At 39.3% G+C, this 27002-nt stretch overlaps 1 protein-coding gene across 1 annotated transcript in view; it reads left to right on the top strand.

Moving 5' to 3' along the window:
* The window catches only part of LOC120539169 (zinc finger and BTB domain-containing protein 22-like), a 59870-nt gene extending 33317 nt beyond the window's left edge, over nt 1-26553 (top strand). Inside the window, exon 2 of the mRNA XM_039768998.1 lies at nt 24242-26553. Coding sequence (XP_039624932.1) covers nt 24250-25995 — 1746 coding nt within the window. The 5' untranslated portion in view covers nt 24242-24249 and the 3' untranslated portion in view covers nt 25996-26553. The remainder of the gene's footprint in view (nt 1-24241) is intronic.
* The last annotated feature ends 449 nt before the right edge of the window (nt 26554-27002 follow it).

Here is a 27002-nt window from a genome sequence, read left to right as displayed (position 1 = left end):
CTTGTTTTGGACACATCTTTAACACCATCACCTGGGTTTATTATCTGGGGATATCATCTTAATGCACTAAAATTGATGATAGTATGTATATATATATATATATATATATATATATATATATATATATATATATATATATATTAAGTGCAAAATTCTTTTCTTTTTTTTCTTTTTCCTCTTTAAAGACTATATTGGTAACAGATATCTCTATCTTTTAACCTTAAAGCCACTGCATGGGGGCTTGATGTGCTTTGGACGTGCTCTGTCTCTGGGTATGTCAGAGGACTGGGACTGCATGAAGTGGGTTTTAGCCTCACCTGGGGAGGCAAAAAGGGAGGGTGGGGGTTAAGGGGAAGAGAAAGAGAGCAGGCTTGATCTATATCTAATCTATCATCTCAATCTTTATAATTATAACTATCAACGTAATAATAAGCTGCATGGCAACAACTCTTGGGGAATAGGAAATTAAGACCTAAACTATTTCACTTCCAGTTAAGACTATAATATGACACCAAAAACTCAGAATCAGTGTCTCCATGATGGGACAGTTAACTTCGTAAGCTGGAATGTTAAAGGCCTGAATCACTTATTAAAGAGAAAGAAAGTACTTTCTCACCTAACAGGTCTAAATGCTAAAATAGTATTTTTACAGGAAACCCACTTACTAAGTAAGGATCAGTTCCGCTGCAAAAAGACTGGACTGGCCAATGTTCCATTCTAGTTTTACAAAGAAAACTAGAGGGGTGGGAATTCTCATACATAGAACAGTACCATTTGTAGCATCAGATGTAGTATTGGATCCTGAAGGGAGATATGTGATGGTCATGGGAGACTTATCTAACTGTAAAATGATTTTGATAAATGTTTATGCACCTAATGTTGATGATAAGGAATTTATACAAAATTTATTTGCATCCATTCCCAATCTGAACACTCATAAACTTATAATGGCTGGGGGCTTTAATTGTGTTCTAAATCCACTTTTAGATAAGACTTCCTCCACAGGGGAACGCAACTAACACCGCAAAGATAATTACAAAGTTTATAACTGATCACAACTTATCAGATCCCTGGAGGTTTTAAACCCAAATTCAAGAACATATTCTTTCTACTCACCAGTACATCATTGCTACTCAAGGATTGATTACTTCTTTATAGATAATAACTTCTTGCCTAAGATTAAATCTTGTAAATACGATGCTATTGTTATTTCAGACCATGCTCATGATCTTGGAGCTGAAATTACTAAGCCCCATACACTCACCCCGCAGATGGCGCCTCAATCCGCTTCTATTAGCTGACGAGAATTGTACTGAATTTATATCCAAACAAATTGAATTCTTTCTAGAGACAAATACATCCCCTGAGATCTCTGCAGGAATACTCTGGGAAACTCTTAAGGCCTTCTTAAGAGGACAGATTATCTCATATCTTTCCCACAGAAATAAATCCGCTAAGAAAGTAGCAGAGATAAAAAGCTAAATTACTAAAATAGATGAAGAACATGCCAGACTACCAAGCGAGACTCTACATAAGAGGAGGCAGGCTCTACATTCAGAATTAAACCTCTTGACAACTAAAGAAACCGAACAACTAATTTACAAATCCAGACATCATTATTATGAACATGGAGAGAAAGCTAATAAGCTTTTAGCAACAAATTCACAAGCAAGATGTATGCAACGCAATCTCGTAATTACTAACACTAACGGAGATAAAATCATCGAACACAAAAATATAATGTACACTTTTAGAGACTACTATAAATCCCTATATACTACTGAGTTTAAAGAAGACAATATACAATCTAATGCATTTCTGGATAAATTACAGATACCACAAATTGACGCTTATTAGTGTGGAGGAGCTCGATAAACCTCTGTCATTATCAGAATTACTGGATGCTATAAAGTCACTCCAAGGTGGAAAAGCAGCAGGCCCTGATGGCTACCCTGCAGAGTTTTACAAGAAATTCTCCGCTCAGCTAGCTCCCTCCTATTAGCAACATTTACAGAAGCCAGAGATAACCAATCTCTTCCACAAACCTTTCGCCAAGCACTAATCACTGTCTTTCCAAAACAAAATAAGGACTTATTACAATGTGCATCATACAGACCAATTTCACTTCTGAATAACGACGTTAAAATACTCTCTAAAATCATAGCTAGAAGGATGGAGAAAGTGCTCCCTCAGTAATATCACAAGACCAAACTGGATTTATTAGGGGCCGACACTTATCTTCAAATCTTCGACGCCTGCTTAATGTAATATACTCACCAACTAAATCAAACACCCCAGAAATATTATTATCATTGGATGCAGAAAAGCATTCGACATGATTGAATGGAAATACCTTTTACTATTTTGGAGAAGTTTGGGTTTGGCCCAACATTTGTGCATGGATTAAATTACTGTATACTAACCCAGAAGCTTCAGTTTGCATCAATAACATTTGCTCAGACTACTTTAAACTAGAACGTGGCACAAGACAAGGATGCCCTTTGTCACCACTGTTGTTTGCAATTGCCATTGAACCACTGGCAATACATTGTCGAAATACTGATCAGATAAAGGGGATTAGCAGAGAAGGACTGGAACAGAAAATCTCATTATATGCAGATGACATGGTACTGTATATATCGGATCCAGAAAATTCTGTGCCTGCAGTCTTAGCAGCACTCACAGAATTTCAAAAGCTCTCTGGTCTCAGAATTAATCTGAATAAAAGTGTACTCTTTCCGTGAATTCGCAAGCATATAATATTAGATTAGACACCCTTCCTTTTATCATTGCAGAACAGTTTAAATACCTCGTAAACATCACAAGTAAACATAAAGCTCTTTATCAACAAAATTTTGCCTGTATGGAAAAAATTAAACAAGACTTGCATAGATGGTCAACCCTTCATCTCACACTAGCTGGAAGAATTAACACTGTTAAGATGAATATTCTTCCTAAGCTCCTTTTTATTTCAAAACATACCAATATACATTAATAAATCGTTCTTTAAGCAATTAGATTCAACAATAACCTCATTTATTTGGAATTCTAAACATCCACGCATCAAAAGAGCGACCCTACAAAGACAAAAGGCAGAAGGCGGCATGGCTCTACCTAACTTCCAGTTTTATTACTGGGCGCAAATATACAGTCGATAAGAACCTGGACACAAATAGAAGAACATACACAGGCATGGACCGCAATAGAAGTAAAATCCTGCAGTACTTCTTTGTATTCCTTGCTTTGTGCTCCAATAAACACACGCTATCGGCAATACACTAATAACCCAATTGTGCTCCACTCACTTAGAATCTGGAACCAATGTAGAAAGCATTTTAAGACGGAGAAGCTTCTTTCTGTGGCACCCTGCAAAAGAACCACCTCTTTCAACCCTCACAAACATATGCAGTTTTTAATATCTGGAAAAATTTGGAATTAACTTGCTTAGAGATCTTTATATAGACAACGCCTTTGCATCCTATGAACAATTACATTCCAAATTTAACATTCCAGCTACAAATTTCTTTCACTATCTTCAAATCAGGAACTTTGTTAAACAGAACCTTCCAGATTTTCCTCATCTTGCACCCTCATCCACGCTGGAAAAATTATTGCTCAATTTCAAGGAGTTAGACTCCATCTCTACAATATATAAAATCCTTTTACAATCCCTTCCTTTCAAAGATCCAAGAGGACACTGGGAAAATGACCTCTCAATTAATATATCAGAAAAGGAGTGGAAAGTAGCAATGCAGAGAATTCACTCAAGCTCCATATGCAAAGCATACAATTATACAACTCAAAATTATATATCGAGCACATCTGTCTCACTAAAACTCTCCAAAATGTTTCCAGGGCATGATCCAACCCTGAACGCTGCAACCAAGCCCCAGCCTCACTAGGTCACATGTTCTGGGCCTGCTCCAAATTAACATTATTCTGGACAAAAATTTTAATTACCTCTCAGACAGTCTTGGACTCACAATCCCTCCTAACCCATTAACAGCTGTGTTTGGGGTTCTTCCAGAGGGTCTTAAAGTGGAGAAAGACAAACAAATTGTGATTGCATTCACTACACTGTTGGCACGCAGACTTATTCTGATAAACTGGAAGAACCCAAACTCTCCTCTTTAAGTCAGTGGGAAACTGATGTGTTATATTATTTAAAATTGGAAAAATCAAATACTCAGTTAGAGGATCTGTGCAGACTTTTTCAAAACATGGCAGGATCTAATCAGTAATATTTTGAAATGATTTTATAAAGCACAGAGAATTTGTTGATTTAGGTATTTTTAAAAGCCTTAAATTTTACACCGCTTGGCTTGCTCTCTCTCTCAAGGGTGGGGATCGATCTGTTCTTAGCATAATTTTTTTTTTTGTAAAACTTGATTGCTATGCATTGATTGTAATAAAATTAATAAATAAAAAAAAAAAAAAAACTTCAACTTCAAAAATACGAAAGTGATACATTAACGTACTAGTGCTGTAGCCTTAGAAAATTCACGTACAGTGAGCTGATGATCAGTACAGAAAGGTGCCATTTAAAATACATGTTTGTTTGCTAGGGCCTGTAGGTGGATGGCTGCTCAGTGGCATGGGCCTTATAAGTTGTCTTTTGGCTCAGCAATAGGTTGTAATTTGCTCCAGTTGTGCACAGAAAAGCTCTTGTGAACAGTAAATCTCTGCTAACATAATAAACCATAACTGCCTAGCAGTCTCCCACATCGAGTGGCAGGAAGTTTTTCCCACTCCTTCACCCAAATCAGCAGAACATTACAGGTCAAATTCTGTTATATCGAATATCTTTATAATTAAATTTTCATTACAACGAAGTATTTTTATGGTCCCGACTGTTTCCCCATATGATGCGATTATATAGAAATCTCGCTATTACAAAATACATTCAGCAGATACTTTCATTATAACGAAGTGCCCAAAAGACCTTGAAATGCATCATCCGCAGAGCATCTAGTTCTGTGGCCGCGGCTCAGTTGTGCACAACAATACCCGATTTTTTCTTTCTTCGAACTTTCCTCATACCGTTTTTTTTTGCCCTTTTTGTTTCCTGCAGTTTTCAGTGATACCTTTTGCTTATTGCTCATTAACATTTGAAAAACATCCATTGTAATTTAACTCATTGTCACCCTCCTATAGAAACGACAGACACGAAAAAACGATAACAGTTCATATTAGAAAAAAAAAAAACTACATTTTTGCAGCTCTTGATTGCATCAAAAAAAAAGAGACACACAAAAAAGAAAAAAAATATCGGGTTGCAAACGTATGTGAACTGCTGCATTTGAAGACGTCGAAAAAGCAGTTTTTATGTGGTTCAGAGATGCTCGTTCAAGAAACATTCCTATTAATGCGGCACTCATTCAAGGTAAATGTGAGGTTTGTAAACTCTCTTGGGACCTCCCCTAACTGGACGACACGCCGAAGAGCGTTGAGAAGTCCAATCTCCGAGTCTATGGAAGAATGTTTATTTGTTGCCAGGGCAACAGCTGGCTCAAAGATATTCTGCATCTCTCAGCTCTGCTGCCTCTCTGCCAATTCAAACAGAAAAGATATCGATAGGTGATGCAGCTTGACCGCTGTGTCTGTGTATAGCAGAGTGGCAGATCACGCTACAATAAACAAGTGTGCCGTTTCTGTTTCAAGCTGAATAAAGTTGGTTTTCCTAAAGTACTGAGACTCAGCCTTGTGTTTTGGGGTGCAAGACAGGAATTTATAGCGCCATCCCGATCTTTTATGATTTGCTTCTGTGTCATTTCACTGCAGCGCTATGAGCCCTGCCCTAGCAACGGACAAACAATCTTCCACAGACGCTTCAATTGCGTTTCGGGAAAGTGTATTATCACAAGGAAATACTGAGAAAAATTCTCGTCAGTATAACTTGTAGGCAGGAGGAGATTAAAATTAACACAAAAGAAGCTATTGAAATGATTGCAAATACCTGGGCACAAGTTAAAGAAAGTTCTATAGTAACAAATACAGAATCACATTACAACGGAATTTTTGTTATAACAAAATATTTTTTAGGTCTCTGGGAGTTCGTTATAATGGAATTTGACCTGTATTATGGTGCCAACTTGGCTGCTGGGGTTTTCAGTTGCTCTGGTTCTTTATGTATATTAAGAGGTTAATATGTGTTCTTTGTCGACTTCAAGAATTACATTTACTCATGAAGAGCTTTTGAACATATGAGACTTAGTTCTAGCAGATTTATTTCCTATGTTTGTTTGTGATGAAGGAGATTTACCACAGAGGTTTTCCCTGTCTACCTGCAGGAATGCTGACCCTCAGTCATGCTTTACCAGGATGTACAGAGGTAAGCGCACTGATGTGCTGGAGATGCAGAGACTTTCGTGCTTTACTTCCGGCAATCTGTTTTTCAAATATTCGCTTGCTTGTCAACATAATAGACAAGTTGGCGCTACTGATTACGACTAACAAAGATTTTGTGTGTATTTGTACCTTCTGTTTTACTGAAACATAGCTTAATTTGGATTTTTCTGACAACGTTATTCAAATGGCAGGATATCAGTTATTCAGAACAGACCGTAACAGTGGACTTTGTAGCAAATCACGAGATGGTAGTATGTGCATGTTTATAAACAACAGCTGGTGCAGGGATATGTCCAAAATTCCTTCTTTTTCCTCTGCAGATTTAGAAGCTCTTGTCATTCATTGCAAGCTGTTCTACCTACCCAGGAAATCCCATTCTGTTATACTGGTTAGTATTACAATCCTCTAGATGTGAATGCTCAGTCAGAACAAAAGTTACTAGCTGATAACATTCCTCATTTGGAAAATAATTTTCCCAGTACTGTCATTTTCATTTTGGGAGATTTTAACCACAGCAGTATGAAAAATGATCTGCACAGATGTCATCAACTGATCAACTGCCCCAGAGGGCAGAACATTGGATAACTTTTACAACAATATTAAAGGGGCATTGCACCACTTCTCCCGTACACCTCTTGGCAGTTCTGACCACACCATGATCATGCTTGTTCCCAGCTATAAACGGAAGCTGTTAAAATCAAAGTCCACCAGGATTATTAGCTGCAGATGGACTTCTGAGGCTGTTGGAAGGCTTAGAGACTGTTTAGGCTCCATAGATTTGAAAACAAAGGAAGGGTGGTGTAGCAGCATAGGTAAATATGCTGACATTGTAACATCTTACATCTTCTTTTGTGAAGATGTGTGTCTCTTTAAGAAGACCAATGTGTGATACAATGACAAGCCGTGGTTCACAAAGGAGCTGAGGGTTCTCAGAGCTGCTAAGGACTAGGCATACAGTCTGGGAACATGAATAAATATTGATCTGCAAGGAGGCAGTTCAATAAAGTTCTGAGAGCTGCAAGTGCCACTTGCAAAGAATAACTGAAGAAAGGATTTAGCGGTAACAGCCAGGCAGTGCTGAGTTCTCTGAAAAAAAGTTACAAATTATAGGTAAAAGTGCTCCAAAGCCTTATCCTCTCCCATTCCGGTTAATCAGTTAAATGAGTTTTATTGCCGGTTTCACAAGGTCATGAGCCCCTGCTTGCACCCTGACCCTCTGTCTTCCACATCAACAGATCCTCTTTCCTCCCTCTAACAACCATTTCAGTATCACTATCACTGAATTTCACTGCCTGAAGACAGATTCACTTCGTCATCACTGCTTGTATCACTGTCAAGAGCGTGCAGCACTTGGGCTGCAGAAGAGTTTCCTATGAGACCCCATTTTGAGGCTACAAGACGAATCTGCACTGTTTCCTGGGTAACATTCGGGTATGTCGTCTATGCAAGACACACCTATCATTTTCCAAGCAACGCTTGGCACTAACACCGTTGGAAATTTAACAGCTTGCATAATCCTTGGGTCAAATGCTTATGCAAGACACATCTGTTCAGTTGCCCAAGAGACACTTGGGAATAACACTTTTACCATTGTTTTTACAGTGCAAGTGACGCTCGGGTCTAACAGTAAGGAGGTTAACTTCTCAAGGTTTGCAAATGTTTTGCTCAAGAAATTGTTGTGTTTGTGTAGTGGTTTGTACAGGGTTAGGTTAATGGTGGGTTGTAATTGTGCTGTTTCCTGTTGGTAATGTCTTGTATTTTAAGTTTGCATCTAACCAAAGTCAATTCTGGTATGTTTCATATGACAGCAATAACATGATTCTGATTCTCAATTTTTTTCAGTTAGGGGATATATGAGGGTTGTGTTGCATGCACAGCCCATTTCAAATTCACCACCGCATCTCAATGTGATTCCAATCCAAAACACCCTCTGGTACAGAATGTATGGTGCTGAGCTGGGAATGAGCTGGCCAGACCCTGATGCAGCCCCAAACCATAATGTTTCCAATACCAGGCTTTATAGGTGGTATTAGGTTCTTCTGCTGAAATGTGGTCTTTGGTTTTGGCCAAACATGTTTTCTAGTACCATATAACTCTCTATGCCTTATCTGTCCAGAGGAGATTACTCCAGAATTTCCACCTGGCAAATCTCCTACACATATCTAGTTTCTGCAGACTTTGTCTGTTGGTAGTCATGCACTTTGACACCCAACAGGGGCAAGTGCAACCTGTAGGATTTGTGACAAAATTCAGAGCTTTTTAGCATCCTCTTTCAGCCTCATGCATTGTACTGTTCGCCTAAACTTGCTGGGGCTGGTTGTCCTGGACAAGTTGGAAGTTGTTTGAAATCTTCTCCACTTGTAGAGAGTTTTTCAGATAGTGAATGGTTGGTTTCCAGTTGTTTGGAGATCATTTTTAATATCTTCTCGTAATGTATTCATAAGCATCTACAGCTATCTTTCTGAAGGACTCAGAGATTTTTCAGTGTAATCATTGTGAAAACACATACTTTGACAACAAACAACAAACCAAACTAAATGTCTGCGGCTTATTAAATAAGACAGGCTCCTCCAAGATCTTTTTACCTGAACTGATGCACCAGATTCTGATTTTAGGTGTTTGAGGCAGTGATAAATGTAGGGGTTGTGACAGATAGGGGGCACTATCGCTCCCTTGAACCCCTGTCCAAGACTTCAGACACCAGGTAAAAGTCCAATAGTTGACTTTATTAAATCGCCACAGTGCACAAAGCACCCTCTCCTCCACTATACTCGTACAATAACAATAACCAATCACAATAAATCAATCCTCCACTCCCAGGCGCGTTGCCACCCTTCTACCCAGCTCAGCTCGCCGTCTGGGAGCTCTCATAGTCCTTTTATATTCCTTGACCCGGAAGTATTCCCAATCCCCAGTCCATGTGATCTTGTATCACTTCCGGGTCAGGTAAAAAGTTCTTTTCTTCACCCCGGAAGCACGTCGCTCTTCCTCTGATGCACTTCCGGGTTATAGGGCACAAAGGAATCTTCGGTCCTCCCTGCAGCTCCCTCTTGTGGTCCCTGTGGTATCCAGCAGGGCTGAGGATAAAAACTACAAAGTCCATGACTCCCTGCTGGTCTTCGGGGCACCTCCATACTGCAGGGAGGGCTCCATCTGGCGGCCTGGGGGTATTGGCCGGGATGATAAGCTGGCCAAAGATCACAGGGTGTACTTACTTATTCCACATGTGAAGTTTGGATTTATATTTGGACCACAAAAATCTAAATGTGGCATGATGCTTGTTATATTGTATCACCTTTACCTATACTGTTTAAATGAATATCAAATCTTCATATGTCCAATATATAAAAAGAAAAAGAAAAAAGTTTCATGGAGTGTATAAACTTTTGCCAACTGTGGCCATCTTTAATTGTGGTAGCCATTTCTGCAGAATGGAAAGCAGCCAGCAAACACAAATAGCATTTCTACCTGAAAGCAGAAAACAATACAGCTTACATGTAATGATATTAAATTTAAAAAAAAAAAATCAGTATTAAATGAGGATGTGTGAAGGTTCTGCAGCTTGTTTGACTGAGTTGGATGCCCTGCTCTTTGATGCTACTATAATGGACTGAATTTAGAAGAGAAGGCCTAAATATTGATGTGTGTGTAGCCTAGTAGGACCTGCTGACCCCAAACCAAGATATACCAAGTCCATTCCATAAGGCAGTCATTTGTGCAGGATGCACAAGAAAACTTGTACAAATTTGAATGCTTATTTGTTTTAAGTCTCCAGTCATTACTTATTAGTCAGTATTGATAAAGTATGACTACTGTAATAATTTCTTATTGGTTTGTTATATTGGTATTGATGTGTAGTTTCAGAATTTCTTTTCTTGTATCCATTTGTATGGATTATTCTTAATTATTTTTGCACACCTCTACTATGCCCCGAAGAGGGGACAGTGGTGTCCAAAACATGTTGGCAGTGTAATGGCAGTATTTGTCAGAATATCTCTGGAGGCACCTTGTTTGTGGTGGACTTCTCCATTTTTAAGTCTTCCTCAGTTTCTGGAGACATTAACAGTTTGGACTATTTTGAACTTTCTAATAAAGGAGCATATTACCTCTTATATATTTGTTATATACATCTCTCCTTTTTAAAATTTATTTTTAAATTATACTGTCATCAGCACATGGTAGCCTTTTTAAAATGAAAATTAGGATAAAGCACTTAGATCACACTGAATGTTTTCTTTATGATTTACATATGTCCATTTTTATTAAAAAGGGGGAAAATGCATTTTTCAAAACTACTAGTAAAATACATGAAACATTTCTACTGTAAATTAGGATTGACGTAGGCTGTTTGCTTTTTGAAGGGAGTTATGCAAAATAATGAATGGCTAAGCTGAAGAGAGGAGCAGCAAAAAGTGAAAACTGGGAAGGGAATCCCCCTACGCCAACACTCAAGAGGGTCAATCCTTCAGTCAGCCATAAATATATTTTACTTTTCCTGTAGTGCCTGTTCTATGAGTAAATGTTAATTATACTCAAAATGTATAGTATAATTGTATTTTCTTTATAATTTACCATATTTGCAATCCATTCTCAACCACTGTGTGCTCTCAGAATTTTTATCAGTATTTTCAAAGTTTTGGAAAAGCATTAAAGTACTTGGGGTGGGGTGGAAGGTTATTTATGTAGCAAGTGAATGAAACGCTTGAACTTGTGCTGGTGAAATCCCTTGGTAGGTGAGTTGAAACATCCAAGCCACAGGACAACAGGGCTGTCAATCTCTCCTCGTCTTAAGGGCCGCTATGTCAGAAGCTCTTGGAGCTTGAGGAGTGAAGAAGAAAATGTAAATGCTGTAGAGACGGCTAAAGAATTTTTAAATAGCTGAGGAGTCATTGACAGGAGGATGTTGACAGCGCTGTCATCCCATGGTCTGCCTTTCAAGTTCAGGCACTTGATTCACTTGCATTTTCCCCTGTAAGCAATTGACTAGAAGGTAGCTTTCCTCTTTAATCTTCATTTTAAAGACCCGTTAAAGTCAAGACCCGTGTCAAAAGAAAGAAATCCCTTTTCATCTGGCACAGTCTCACTGCTGACACACATTTCACTTTTTTAGACAGGCTTTTTGAAATAATGTACAGGCACCTGATATTATTTTTAAACAGAAGCCACTTTAACCTTATCAGTTTTCCAAATAAGAGGAAATTGTTGAATTATTTTAGCTGTTTTTATTACATAATAACTAACATATCTCAATATCAGATTAATTAAAACACAGCAGTACAAACAAATTTTACTTAACTACACCATGGAGTCAGTTATTTGTTTTGTATTCATTTCAAGAAAATAACATTGCATACAATCAAATTGAACTTATACAACATGGACTTTATAGTAAAACTAGAAATAAAAAAATATTAGAAAGTCCAAATAAGAATGCTGAAAAAAATACAGCAACCACCACCTCGTAACACAGAATTCAGACCCATCGAAGAGAAAGAGAGGAGAGCCAGGAGCATGAGCAAAAGTAGTAAGAAGGAAAAAAAACAAAGTGAAAAAAGGAGGAAATGTCCTTTCCCCTCTGCCGAAATGAATGTTTATTCTAAAATTGTATTGATTAAATCTGGCCATATTTTTTTACAAAGTTTTGAAAGGATCCAAGCAAAAATTAGATTTTTTTTTCTAATTTCATGTAATATGGAACATCAGTTACTCAATTACATATAAAAGGTGGAATGGGATTCTTCTAGTTAAGCAAGATATGCCTGCGTGCTAGTAGTGTGGTACAGGCTATTACAATCAATTTGTCCTTCTCCACTTCATGCCCATATGCCCACACCAAACCACCTCTTTTAATGGGACAGGGGTGATTGTGATACTCAGACAGTATGATAAGCATTCAAAACCTGTGGCCCAGTGAGGTTGAAGCTAGCACTAACAATCACAGGTTGGATCCTGCCCTGGATATTTTTTGGTCAATTTTAAACAAGATAAATGTGATCAAAGAAAGATTTTCTTTTTAATTATTGAATATTTTGTGCATATGGAGATAGAGTGTATTTTATGCACGGCTGACTTCCTCTCATTTTCTGAGATGTTAATTTAATTTTCCCACTTTACCTTAGGATCTTTGAAGAGAAGATTCTTTGAGATGTTTTTATATATTCTTGAGATGCTGTCTGAGTAGGTTTTTATAGCAAAATATCTGATTTGAAATTAGTGGAAGAATTGTTCTGCTGCATAAGATGCAAAAACTTTATATATAGCTCTGTAAGTGTTTTAATCCCGTTCATTTTCCAAATATTATATAGTGTGTAGTTTTGAGTTTGGAAAGATGATTATGGTATAGAAAAGCAACAGATAAAAGCTTGTCTGCCTTGAAGTGCATTCTGGAATGGTTCCCTATTCAAAGTGGTTGATGGACAATTGAATTACTGGTATACTGACAAAAATTAGCTTTTACTGTGGAACAAAGCAGAACATATAAAGAAGCACAGCTAGATTTTTTTTCATTGCTGACCAGGCTGGTGTAAATTAAATAATTTGTGATCATTTCCTGCTCTTTACAGCTTATAAATTGCCACCCAGTAATAAAATTGAAAGTTAGGAGTGCCATACCACCTTAAATGAGTGGCTGTCTCGAATTCCAGATAATATATATGTATAGTGAGGGCGGCACAGTGGCGCAGTGGTAGTGCTGTTGCCTTGCAGTTAGGAGACCCGGGTTCACTTCCCGGGTCTTCCCTGTGTGGAGTTTGCATGTTCTCCCCGTGTCTGTGTGGGTTTCCTCCGGGCGTTCCAGTTTCCTCCCACAGTCCAAAGACATGCCGGTGAGGTGGATTGGCCCTAGTGTGTGCTTGGTGTGTGGGTGTGTTTGTGTGTGTCCTGCGGTGGGTTGGCACCCTGCCCAGGATTGGTTCCTGCCTTGTGCCCTTTGTTGGCTGGGATTGGCTCCAGCAGACCCCGTGACCCTGTGTTCGGATTCAGCGGGTTGGAAAATGGATGGATGTGTATAGTGATTTATTCGGTTCATAAACCCCCTTATCTCTAATGTATTTCAAAAATAAATGGCCAGTGGCTTAATAGTGATTGGAAAAAGCACTGGTGTTAGCGGGCATCCTTGTCAAGTAACACATTCTATTTTGAATTAGTTTGAGATCATGGTGTTAATACAGACAGAGGCTTCTGGACTAGAATAAAGTAATTTTATCCATGCACATATATTTGGGCCAAACCCATTCATCCAAATTAAGTGCATAAACATTAATCAAAATTACTTTAGATTTGCTGCAGTGGGCTGGTGCCCTGCCCGAGATTTGTTCCTGCCTTGTGCCCTGTGCTGGCTGGGATTGGTTCCAGCAGACCCCCGCCACCCTGTGTTAGGATATAGCGGGTTGGAAAATGACTGACTGACTTTAGATTTGAATAAATTACCCATCACCATGGCATAGCACCCTTCAGGATCAGATACTATATCCGATGCTACAAATGAAATTGTCTTATGTTTTAAGAGTCACACATCTGGTTTTCTTTGTTTAGCTGGAGTGAGAAATTTGACCAATCCAATCTCATTGCAATTGAAACTGGTCCTTACTTGTTAAATGAGACTTTTGTAAAAATACTGTCTGAAAATTTAGGCCTGTTAGATAGGAGAATACTTTTTTTTTCTCCTATTTAAGTCATGATTGAAACCTTTGCCATTCCAGCTTGCAAAGGTCAGTGTTGGGACTGAGAGATGCTTCTGAACATATGAGGACATTTTGTAACCTTAAGTAAACAGTGTTTGTTCATAATTTAGTTTTAACCTTGCTTTCATATAGTTAACAGTTATTATGAGTAAGGAGCTTGACATTATGTTGGCAGTTACATTTGTGGAGGTGAAAAGGATTGATAAGTAATAACTTGCTTTGTTTCTCTTAATCCTGTCCCTCCAGCCTGGGTCAGTTCATTTCATTTGACTGTTAAGTAGGAGTGTGCAATATGTATCATCTATAATAATATCTTAATTGATATTTTAACAAGGTGTGAGCTAAAATTATCAAGTTTGTCATTCACTTTGCAAAATTTAATCAAAAACACGCCTTGAGAGTCCATGTATTCACTGTCTCATGTAACCTAATGTGACAGACTACTGTGTGTGCGTGCATGGTCAGCGAACCACAAGTGAAGCTAGCGTAGCTGGCTAAAACTGTGTGAACAAACAGCGCCAGGGAATAAACAGCCTTACAGTCTATGTTAAGATTTAATTGCAAGATATGGACCTTCCTCACTCGTGTGGAGGTGGTGTGGTTTTGAAAAGACTAATGTTGCTTAAAAGATTACAATGTGCAAACTATGTCAGAAAATGCTTATTATTAAAGACAGCTCAACATATAACTTGTTTCACCATCTGCAAAGTTAAATTGATCTAGTATGGAGCTCCATGGTGTCAGGCAAAAAAAAAAAAAAACAGTTTGAACAAGTTACATAATTCGTCCAAACAGATTATTTTTATTTATTTCCATAAGAAGCATATACCTATTAGGCATGTTTTACCTCTCAAGCCATCTTGGTTTTAGGGGGTTCTGAATTTCGAAGCATATTTTTTTTCTTTCATTACAGTGAAAACTCGGTTTGCGAGCATAATTCGTTCCGGAAATGTGCTCGCAGTCCAAAGCACTCATATATCAAAGTGAATTTTCCCATAAGAAATAATGGAAACTCAGATGATTCGTTCCACAACCCAAAACTATTCATATAAAAATGATTAATACAAAATATAAAGTAAAAATACATAAAACAAATTAACCTGCACTTTACCTTTCAAAAGAATCATGGCTGGTATGAGTGAGTTTCAAAACTCTTGTGGGATTCCACCCAACGGGACAAGACGCGGAAGAGTGTCCCAAAGCAATCGCAGTCTCCCAGCGTTGTAGCAGTTCGCTGTATAAGCGCATCCAAAAAGATCGCAGACATGCTATAAGCGCCTGCCGTCAATGGGTGATACAAGGAACATTATAAAGATACCGCTACCATAAATAACAGCGCTGTTGCTGTTTCAAGCTGAATAAAGCTGGTGTTGTTAAAGTACTGAGACTCAGCTTCGTGTTTTGGGGTGCAAGATGGGGACTCGCACTTCATAGCACACACGTGTGCGCGTGCGCACACACACACACACAGTCACAATGCTGTAGTAAACAGTATACGCTCGCACAGATGTTGACTAAATGAGTGAGGCACACAGACTCAGACGGAGAATAGGAGACGATTACTCTCAAGAGAAGAGAGAGAGGAAGAGAGAGAGAGAGACGTGTGCGCGTGAGCGAGCGAGATAAGGAGAGAGAGACGCGTAGGAGAGAGAGAGAAACGCACTGCGCGGGAGCAAAAGAGATAAGGAGAGAGAGAGATACGAAAGCGCGAGCGAGATAAGGAGAGAGAGCGTAGAACCATCAGCTCAGTTGTGATCACATGACGCTCAGCAGACAAAGTGTATACATACTACTCGTATTGCAAGACATCACTTGTTTATCAAGTCAAAATTTATTAAAAAATTTAGCTTGTCTTGCAAAACACTCATAAACCAAGTTAATCGTAAACCGAGGCTCCACTGTATTTAGAACACTAGGGGGCTCTGCCCCCTGCTCGCTTCGCTCACCCACCCCCGGGTTTGGTTTACCAGATATACAATTTAAAAAGATTGTTAGTTTCATGTGAATTGTTACATATGCATTATTTTCACTTTTATTTTAAAACTTTTGTAAAAACAATACTTTATTTCCGGTGCCGGGTGTGGTTACATCTCTTTCTTGCAGGACATATAACACTGCTCGCATTGTGAAAGGGGTGTGGCTGAACACATGCTAAGGAGATGCCGTCGGATCATCTGCTGTCTTTCTGCTGCTGGCAAGCTGCCTGTTCTGCTTGTCTCGCTGCCCGATCATTTCACAGCCTGTACAGCAGCTGTCCTTTTGCCACTTCGCATCTCTGCCGCTCGCGTTGTGAAGGGGGTGTGGGGTAGCGAGGGTTAGGTTGGCTGAACACATGCTAAGGAGAAGCAGTCTGATCATCTGCTGGCTGTTTGCTGCTGGCGAGCTGCGTGTTTTGCTTGTCTCTTGTCATTGTTTTAAAAGCTGGGAGCACATGAAGTGTGTCTGCCAACAGCAATCCAACAACTGCTAGGTTAGATGTGCGTGGACTTGTTTTAAATGATGTCTCACTACCTTGTCTCGTGTGACGTTATATAAACAATACAGTGATCCCTCGCTATATCGTACTTCGACTTTTGCGGCTTCACTCCATCGTGGATTTTAAATGTAAGCATATCTAAATATATATTACGGATTTTTCGCTGGTTTGCGGATTTCTACGGACAATGGGTCTTTTAATTTATGTTGCATGCTTCCTCAGTTTGTTTGCCCAGTTGATTTCATACAAGGAACGCTATTGGCCGATGGCTGAGAAGCTACCCAATCAGAGCACGTATTACGTATTAAATTATACTCCTCAATGATATACGATATGCTTCCCGCACGGTGCTTCGCACACTTAAAAGCTCTAACAGCCCGTATTGATTTTTGATTGTTTGCTTTTCTCTGTCTCTCTCACTCTCGCTGACATTCTCTGCTCCTGACGGAAGGGGTGTGAGCAGAGGGGCTGTTTGCACAGTGGCTGTTTGCTTAGAAGATACGGACGCTCCTCTAAAAAATGCTAAAAGACTACCTTCACATTGATCCCTTCATTGGGGCCGCTTTATTGTGGTGCTTCGCATACATAAAAGCCCAAAGGCCCTATTGATTTTTAATTGTTTACTTTTCTCTCTCTCTCTGACATTCTCTGCTACGCGCACTCCTTTGAAGAGGAAGATACGTTTGCATTCTTTTAATTGTGAGAAAGAACTGTCATCTCTGTCTTGTCATGGAGCACAGTTTAAACTTTTGACTAAAGGGTGTTATTTCATGTCTAGAGGGCTCTAATAATGTTAAAAAACATATTTAGAAGGTCATAAACAGATTTTCAATGCTCTAACTGCAAAAATATTAGATTTATAAATAAAGAATCCTACTTCTTGGAAATTCATTTATTTGTCTGGAGTGGATTAACCGCAATAAACAAGGGTTTACTGTATAACTGTGCAAAGAATATTTATAAACAGTGTGGGAGAGTTTCTAAGGGCTTAAAATATATAAAATAACCATACAAACATATGGTTTCTACTTTGCAGATTTTCACCTATCGCGGGGGGTTCTGGAACGCAACCCCTGGGATCGAGGAGGGATTACTGTACTTGTCCTTTATTTCCGGCCCCGGGCGTGGTTAAATCTCTTTCTCGCAGGACGTGTAATGCTGCTCGCGTTGTCAAAGGGAGAGGAGGAAGGCTGAACGCATGCTAAGGAGGTGTTGTTGGATCATCTGCTGTCTTTATGCTGCTGTTACTGCTGTCGCGCTGCCCGTCGATCATTTTAAAGCCTGTACAGCAGCTGTCCTTATGCCACTTCGCATCTCTGCCGCTCACGTTGTGAAGGGGGTGGGGTGGCTTAACGCATGCTAAGGAGAAAGGTTGGATCATCTGCTGGGTTTCTGCTGCTGGTGAGCTGCATGTTTTGCTTGTCGCTTGTCATTGTTTTAAGAGCTGGGAGCAAGCAAAAGTGTCTTTCGCGGGTCTTCAAATTGGCTTCTGAGAAGATCACACCCCGTCTCCCTAGTTTCCCTCCCAAAGATATTTTTTATAATAGAGAGACTTGTACAGATCTCCACCTCCTTGTCCCACTGTGATGACACAAGGAAGGGAGCAAAAAAAGAAAACAAAAGTCTTTCAGCAACTATAAAAGAACAAAACACTCAGGTGAGTCTCTGCACACTGGCACTGAAAAAGTGATCAAGAGCAACTTAATGACACCTGATGTGGATAGTTAATGTAAGTCCACTTGAGTGGTGGAAAACACAAGAATTACATTTCCCCAAACTGGGGAAACTCGCAAAAAAGTACTGGTGCATCTGTGCCTCAAGCAGCCCTTCTTAGCAGGCTTTTAGTACTGGAACAAATGTCACAACATGTAACCGTGCTGAGAAGAGGCCAGAAAATGTGGACAGACTGGTGCTTCTGTCACACAACTTGAAGTTTCTTCAGTAGAGTTTTACAATTGTTTTATTTTGGCTATTGTGTATGAGAGGTATGGAGCAAAAGCTTTAGATTCATCAAAAATTTTGATTTGTTTTTCGAAGGATCTCAACATTTTAGAGTCCCCTGATACCTAAAACATTGATATCATGATGATGGGTGTGTGTGTGTGTGTGTCTGTGTGTCACAGTTTCTTGAGGAAGGCCTAGAACTAAAACGACTGGATGGAAAATACCAAATTTGAAACTTAAGTCTGTTGTGAGATGACGATGTGCTGATTAGTTTTTGAGCAAAATTGTGCAAGAGAAGCACTATAGAGAAAACCTCAAATACCGTAATTGTGCAGTTAATTATGAATTCTTCTCGTCAATTGCTATCATAATGACCTATTTTATAATCAGAAAGATCACCATCAGAGTGGTAAATAATTACTGAAATATTATAGAATAGTTTGCGTAACTTGGTTCCTAATTTTTTTTGATGTCTTTGTGCAATATTGGACAGAACTTGAAGTTAGTAATTTGTTTAAAAATGTTATTGGTTTATTTATTCATTTTTTTTTGTATTTTGTGCGGCGGCACGGTGGCACAGTGGTAGCGCTGCTGCCTCGCAGTAAGTAGACCAGGATTCGCTTCCCGGATCCTCCCTGCGTGGAGTTTGCATGTTCTCCCCATGTCTGCGTGGGTTTCCGTCCAGAGACATGCAGGTTAGGTACATTGGCGCTAGTGTGTGCTTGGTGGGTGTTTGGGTGTGTGTGTGTGCGCGCCTTGCAGTGGGCTGGTGCCCTGACTGGGGTTTGTTTCCTGCCTTGCGCCCTGTGTTGGCTGGGATTGGCTCCAGCAGATTCCCGTGACCTTGTGGTTAGGATATAGTGGGTTGGATAATGGATGGATGTATTTTGTACAGTATGTGGAAGAACTTGTTTACAGATGCTATAGTGGTTTTTCCTGTGCGGTGTTTGACAGAACTTTGAATTTTTCCACAATACTGCAGTATATTAGATATTTGTTCTTGCTTGTATGCTGCACAGTTCACCTTACAGCAGAGCAGTTTATGTTTATCCACACTGTAATGCTCATGCCCTGTACTTCAATTTTGATTAGGATTTTATTCCCCTTGGATTCATATCCTATTTACATTAAGGGCAAGTATTTGTTTAACATGCTGTCATTATAATAGCTTTGTTGGTCATAGCAGACTTTTTTGTGCAAATCCTGTAGGCCACTTTGCAATGGTTCACTCATACTTTTGATCGCAGTAATACTTTGACTGATGACGTTAATATTTTTGTGTTATTTTACTTCAGTTTTAATTAAATAAATAAACCCATTTTCCTTAACTGTTATTTTTATTAATCCCATTAGTAAGCTACAATTAATATTCTATTATCAAGACCAAGCTAGATCAATAAGACTTTTACAAACATTTTTTAAAGGATGCAAAATATTATCTAATTATCATTATCATCAAAATTCCAGAAAATACAGCGATGTAATTTTTTGCCAATATTACTCACCCCTACTGTTAACCTTGTGTGTTAAGAAGGATTTCCTGCTTTATATCTTGGATGCAATCCCCAATTTTTTTTAACCACTATCCTTACATTCACTAACGAAAATTCTTGAGGCCACCTTTTAAGTCTTTTTTAGAAGTTATTGGGTTTTCTACCACTCAAATTTGATTCTATATTTGCAAAGTATTGAAGGGACTGAATACACTTTTATTTGTTAGAGCAGGAGAGGACCTTTAAGATGGAGTGAATCTTTTTACTGTTTTCACCCCTATAATGTAATTTAGTAGAGATGCAGAACTTAAAATCTGGGCAGGGAAGGAAGTGTTATAACAGGCTAATACAGCAGCTAAGTGTTAGAGAAGCCCACAGTAGTTATTAGGGAGACAAGCCCACAAGGGTTATTAGAGTGGCCTCCAGAAAACCTCTACTGGGAAGACTGGAAACATAAGGATAGAAGTAAGTCCTGGAGTTGTGAGCGGTACCTAGGAAGATGATTTTGTGCCTGTACAATTGTAATGGTGGTGACCTAAAAAAAGCCAAAATTATTCACATAAGAAGGTACAAATGGGGGCGTCCAGGCCAAAATGAAAACTTTGCTAGTGTTCCTTGGACATTATAGTACCTACACTGACCATGTACAGTAAGTGATTTTAAGGCTGACCTCAAAATAGCTACTACACAGGGTATTAAAAGTTTCTTACTACCAAGGCTCCTTGTGTCAGATGCTAGAAGGTGAACTGGAAGAAAGCTTACAGACAGCAAATTTGATGGAGAAAGACTAAGGGACTAATCAGAATTTTACCACAGTAGTTTTCAGGTTGGCACATGGGTGACTTGCATGCTAGTTAAATGAAAAATTAGTACATTGTCAGTTTAAGCTTGCTTTTTGCTTGCAAAAAAATGTAATTGTGTTGATCCCGTTTTACTTTGACACCATCCCAGGGTTTCTTTTTTGCATTAACATCATAGATACATCATAAATACTGGAAGCAGGCTGCCTGTTCTGCCATTCTACATTTAGGTCTCCAACCCACCCAACCCAATGGCTGTGTTTCATTTATTTTGTCTCACTGCCCACATAACTGTATATTAAATGAAGTAAGACATTATGAATTAGACTATCAGCTGGGAGGTACAGGTATTTGAGCTGAGGGTTGGCTTTGGAGTAATTGTGAAATTGAAACCTGGTCAATAGGAATTCCCAGTGCATGTCTGGTAATAAATAAGTTAACTTGTTTCAAAAAGTTAATTCATTCCTGAAAGTGAGAGCATGAGGCAATTTCCAGTTGATAAAGTTTGGTAGAAGTACTCTTCAATTAGAAAAAGAATTGAGTAAATTTGAAATTTGTAAATAATAGGTATGTTAGCTTACTAGTAAAATTTGTCTATTTTACTTGTAAACTTTTTTAGCAGCACAGTGGTGCAGTGGTAGCGCTGCTGCCTCGCAGTAAGGAGACCTGGGTTCGCTTCCCGGGTCCTCCCTGCATGGAGTTTGCATGTTCTCCCCGTGTCTGCGTGGGTTTCCTCCCACAGTCCAAAGACATGCAGGTTAGGTGCATTGGTGGTCCTAAATTGGCCCTAGTGTGTGTTTGGTGTGTGTGCCCTGTGGTGGGCTGGCGTCCTGCCCGGGAATTTGTTCCTGCAGACCCCCATGACCCTGTGTTAGGATATAGTGGGTTAGATAATGTCTGACTGACTGACTTTTTTAGCAGATTAGCCTTGGATCTTTTTGATAAACATTTTATTTACATCTGATTGATTAGATGCTTTTTTTTAAAGATTTATAATGTGCTTGTGATTTGTTTGTGTGCATCATTCAATTTATGTTTTGGTTAGAAACAAGTACTGTATAAATAAAATGTTAATTCATATTTATAATTACACCTTAAGATTTAGGATTATTTAGCTGGCACTGGAAAAACCTGTATGATTATAAATTAATTACTTCCTCTTGTTTCTAATTATCTCAAATGAACTTTCAGGAGTCTTAAAACAGACAGGAAGTACAATTGAACAAAGTGGAAATCTTTTAGTTGTCATGTCTAAATCACTTTCAAATATCTTACACTTTCATTTATGTAATTACAACTTTATCTTGTTAATGTGCAGGGTTCACAAAATTCCAAAAAAGGCTTAATTTTCAAATGTTGGCCTCAACACTCCTAGAAACAAATTAATTCTGGTCCCAATATTTGAAAAACAGGCTTTTCAGTTTTCACAGTCCAAAAGCAGCCGGTGGGGGGAGAGGGTTTGTGGGGATTGGGTTAGAGTTAACTCTGGCTCAAAAATAACAAAACAATTGTTCCTTAATATAAGGAAAAGTTTTAATCAAAAATTCTAATTACTAGAAAAGTAGAAAATTTTAAGGTTTTCCATACCTATTTCATTTGGACCAGTTTTTTCGAACTTTGATGCGATTTCCTTGAAAGTGAGTAATGCAACAGAGAACCAAGGTTTTCAGAGATTCTTTAAATAAAACTGAGGGCAGTTTTATAAATAAACTAGCCGGAGTACTCGGCGTTGCCCAGGAATCTATAACCGGTGAATTTCCCAAATGAAAGAAACAGAACATAGAAATAGAACAAACAGTTTTCTGATTCACATTTTATTGTAAGTTCCTTCACTCTGGATTCTGTCTGCTATGGCATTTCAGACGCCCTTGAAATAAACTTTCTTCTGGCATCTGAAGTGGACCTTCCAATTCTACGTCTTATTTTCAGTAGAATTGGTATATTAGCGAAAAGCAGGAAAATTATAATGTGTTACATGGTATTACGTACGGAATAAGTACCACAGTGAGATGAATTTACCTTATTTACAATACATTGGAAAGCGAACAAATAGCACCACTCAGTCAGAAAGAGTAATACTGAAATCGTACTGTGAGTCGGAAAGCGGGCAAATAGCACCACAAATACGGAAAGCCAGTGAGAAAGAGTAGCACTGAAACCGTACTGGGAAAAATGGCGGGGAGGGGTGCTCTGTTTCTAAGGAGCGTCTGTGTTGAACCGTAATGCCATCTAATGGATGTTGACGATGGTAACTACAGAGAGAAGTGACATACAACCGGTGCTGCATGTGGGGAAAATGGTGGGGGAAGGATGCTGACTTTTTAAGGCGAGTCTCTGGTCAAACATGCTGCCATATAATGGACATTGGCGAATGAAATACAGCACTATCAGTGCATGTGGGAGTGTGACCCGCGGAAACACGGGTGTGTCAGCTGGTCACGCACACTCTGCCGTTCAGGTTTTACATCCATACGGCAGATCCCCTTCAACAGATGAAAGCAGTCGGCCTTCTCATACTTGGACACTTCCACCATATCTTGGTAATTTAAAGAAATATGGGTAAAGAGCGACGCACAGGGACGAAAGGTGCGGCTAGATAGTCCCGCCGTGAACGTCTGTTGCAATGTTAGGCCATCTTGTCAATGATAAGTACGGGGACGTGTGCCGAATGTTGTGTCGGTGAAAAGGTGCCCTGCGCATCACCACGAACATTCTTCCCAATGAAACATACCCCATGACCTCCTTCTGGTCACAAAGGAGACCCATCCCCAGTTTGGTGGCAATCGGACGCCCGGTGCAGATTTGTATGGCGGACAAACAAACAAACATACATACATACACACACACATACATCGACTCTGCTTTATATATTAGGTAAATAAAACTGGAAGCACAGTAGAAAGATCTAATAAATACATAATACAATAATAATAAACAATGCTCAATATTAAATAATAAACCACTTTAACATATTCAGTAGTGTATTTTACAAAATAATTTTCAAAAGGCAAAACAGAATAAAGAAAAGAAAGACACTTGAGCCAAGAATGAATCTCTGACTATACAATAAAATGCTTGAGGTGTCCTGAAAAGCAAAGGAAGTTATTCTGAAAGTGCAATTGAGTTATCTTGGAATGCATGTAAAATCTCAAAATGTATTGTAGATTTCTTGAAATACTGGGGAATTTATGATCCTTGAAATTAATTTCCAATATATGAAAGGATAAATTACAATTGGGCATTTTAAATATTTCTGAATATTAGTTTAGCTTGCCATATAGGTAATCTGCAAGTAAGATGGCAGATTTATTGATTATTATTATCATTAATCTTATATGGGGAGTAAGGTTTGTACCCAGTTGGTTAGCTTTCATGAGAAGCTGTATATTGGCGAGACCATTCCCTAATGCTCAGGTCATTTCTGTATTGACTCCTTTTCCTAATTTACTTGCTTTGAGAGTAATGACTATTTTTATCTTTTCTTTTTTTTTAAACCAGTACCAGTGATGGAGGCAGATCAATTTGAGCTGCAGGTGGAATTCCCTCACTACTGTGCTTCTCTGCTTTCTCAGTTAAACAAACACCGGCTGGGAGGCCAGTTCTGTGACGTCATCATACGCTCACATGATGGAGCCACATTCCATGCACACACGGCTGTCCTGGCTGCTGCTTCTCGCTACTTCCACGATCAGTTTTTGCTTCTTCGACGACCAGGACATGCTGGGACAGACGGGGAGTTGCAGATGATTCTTCCGGAGGCAGTGACGGCAAGTGTCTTTGAGAGAATGCTGGAGAGTGCATACACTGGAAACCTTAGGATAGCACTGGAGAACAGTGGAGCAGGGAACTCTTCATCACTCTCAGCATCATCTATCACTGCAAAACTTACTGCGTACCTTACTGCTGCTAGTTTCCTGCAGATGTGGCATGTGGTTGACCGTTGTAATGAGCTTCTCCAAAAAAGTGGGGGATCCACAGCATCTACTGACTCTGTGGTTTCTGCCTCAGCTAACAGTGAAGCCTCCATTTCGCACACCAGTGGGGCCATCTTCCGACCCTTGTCCAATAGGTCTAGTGAAAATCAGTCTCCATCTTCATCAACAAATACTAATATCCAAATTGGCCATTGTTCTTCCTGGGAGAATGTGCCAGAAGAGAGGACAGATACCTTAGGAAAGCAAGGTAGAACTCTTCCAAAGGACAGCACCTCCTCCACTTCATTTCAGAATTTGGCATCAGAGGCTAAAACTGACATCAGGGATATTAAAATTGAACCTTCCGAAGAGGAAGAGGGGTTTAAAATGGGAGACTGCAGCATAATATCGGATTCTAGCTGTAGCCCTAAACTTACCCTCTCCACTCCACTGTCCCAAACTTCGAGTAGTAACACACCTAGTGCGCCAGTACTTGAAGAGCTAATGGAGTTATCTGTGGTCTCAGAATCAATTAGCCAAACTGTGAACAACTCAAGACTACAAAAGCCTGATTCTCAGAGGACAGCACAAACTGGCATTTTCATGGAGTCATCTAATCATCCAGTTCCTAGGTCAGACTCTGGTTCATTTGCTGAAATTCCTGCAGTAGATTCTGAGGGTTTTTCCAGCCAGAAGAAAACTTGCCTTATAAATGGCCACCATCAAAGCAATCATTTGGAATTGTCAACAGGATTTTCTGTAACTCCTGGCATTGTAAGCCAAACCAGTATTAGTACTGGTGGAGCCCATGGTATTCCAGAAGAACTTACTTGTGGTAGTATGGATGCAGTAAATAAACCTAATGCTAATGTTCACCATTTCCCAGAATTCTTTACTTCCAGCAATAGCACTCCCAGCTTTTTGAGTCAAAGTGGCTCAATACCAGCTGGGCAGATTGACAGCAGATCCCCTGGAGAAATATTGAGTACTAGCAATAGCAACTGTCCACCTCCTTCTTCTGTGCCCTCTTTACTTCATGCACAGGTAGATAGGATCTCAAGGTTTGGAAAGCGGATTTTTGGGTGCCTTTGTGGTAAGAGATTCCCTGACAGGGGCCGGAGGGATCGTCATGTACTCTTGAAGTTGAGTGCACGACCATTTGGATGCTCCCAATGCAACAAAAGTTTTAAACTAAAGCATCACCTTACTGAGCACATGATTGTACATATGGACAGACCTCTACATGCGTGTGATGGCTGTGGGAAGAAATTTAAGATGTTTGAGTGCTTTCAGCGGCATACAGAAAACTGTCAGCATCGAGTCAAGCAGCCTGACTGAGCCACAAATCGCCCTGAAAACCAAATGGATCAGTTAATCCAGTTAGACAGTATACTGTAGGGCTCCAGTAATAGATGACTTTGACTGTTAGCCTCTAAACTTGCCATTCTTTTTTATCATAGCTGGCCCCATGTTAAATTTGACAGTGCAGTTCATTGATTGAGGGAGGAAAAGGGTTTTCCAAGCAGTTTACCACAATGTCCGCTTTCCTCAAAGTTCTCAGTGACTGTTTGCTAGCTTCTAGTTTTTCACACAAATCATGTTCCTCTTGAAAACCCCAATGTTTTATCCTGTGTTGAAAGTATCAGGCCCAGATTTGTAAGCTACTTAAAGTGGTTCTTGAAACCCATTAGTAGGTGTTAGGAATGAGTATATCAAATGCAACAATGAAGTATCTGTAACATTTGGTTCCTCCTCAGTATCACAATGTAATGAGACAATGATATATAATGTAAGAAACTATTTATAATGATATAGAAGAATAATAGGTGTCTGTGGAAAATAGCTGGAAGATACAATAGCAAAATAAACCAATGTCATGTGATTCTAAATTGATTATTGTCCCAGTTATGTTGCCCCCCTTGACTAGCACTACACCAAATCTCCATCTTTTGTGTTGTAGATGGTTGGTCCACATATCAAGAGGAGCTATTTGGGCTCAATTAAGCATGTGGAGTTGCCCAGGCTACTGAAGGGAGACAGGCTGGACAGCTTATACTGTGCAGCTGGCTAGGTGAAATCGATAGTATTTCCAAGAAGGAGCAACAATGGATAGAACTTTATAAGTGCTTAAGAAGGTTTTGCCATGCTCACCCTATTCTTCTTGTAGCCATCATTACATTTACCAGTGCTTTACACCACTCCATCAAATGTTGGGCATTGCAACTAGTGATCTTGGGATTGTGTCCAACTGATTTGCTATGGAAATCCATTTCATGAAGCTCCAGAGAGCTCTTGTTCTGATGTTACTTCCAGAGGCAGTTTCAAACTCTATTTTGAGTGATGCA

The sequence above is a fragment of the Polypterus senegalus genome, chromosome 11 (genome assembly GCF_016835505.1).
Source record: "Polypterus senegalus isolate Bchr_013 chromosome 11, ASM1683550v1, whole genome shotgun sequence".
In the NCBI taxonomy this organism is placed as follows: domain Eukaryota; kingdom Metazoa; phylum Chordata; class Cladistia; order Polypteriformes; family Polypteridae; genus Polypterus; species Polypterus senegalus.
Note: the sequence above shows the minus strand (reverse complement) of the source record. Positions and strands in the feature narration are given on the sequence as shown.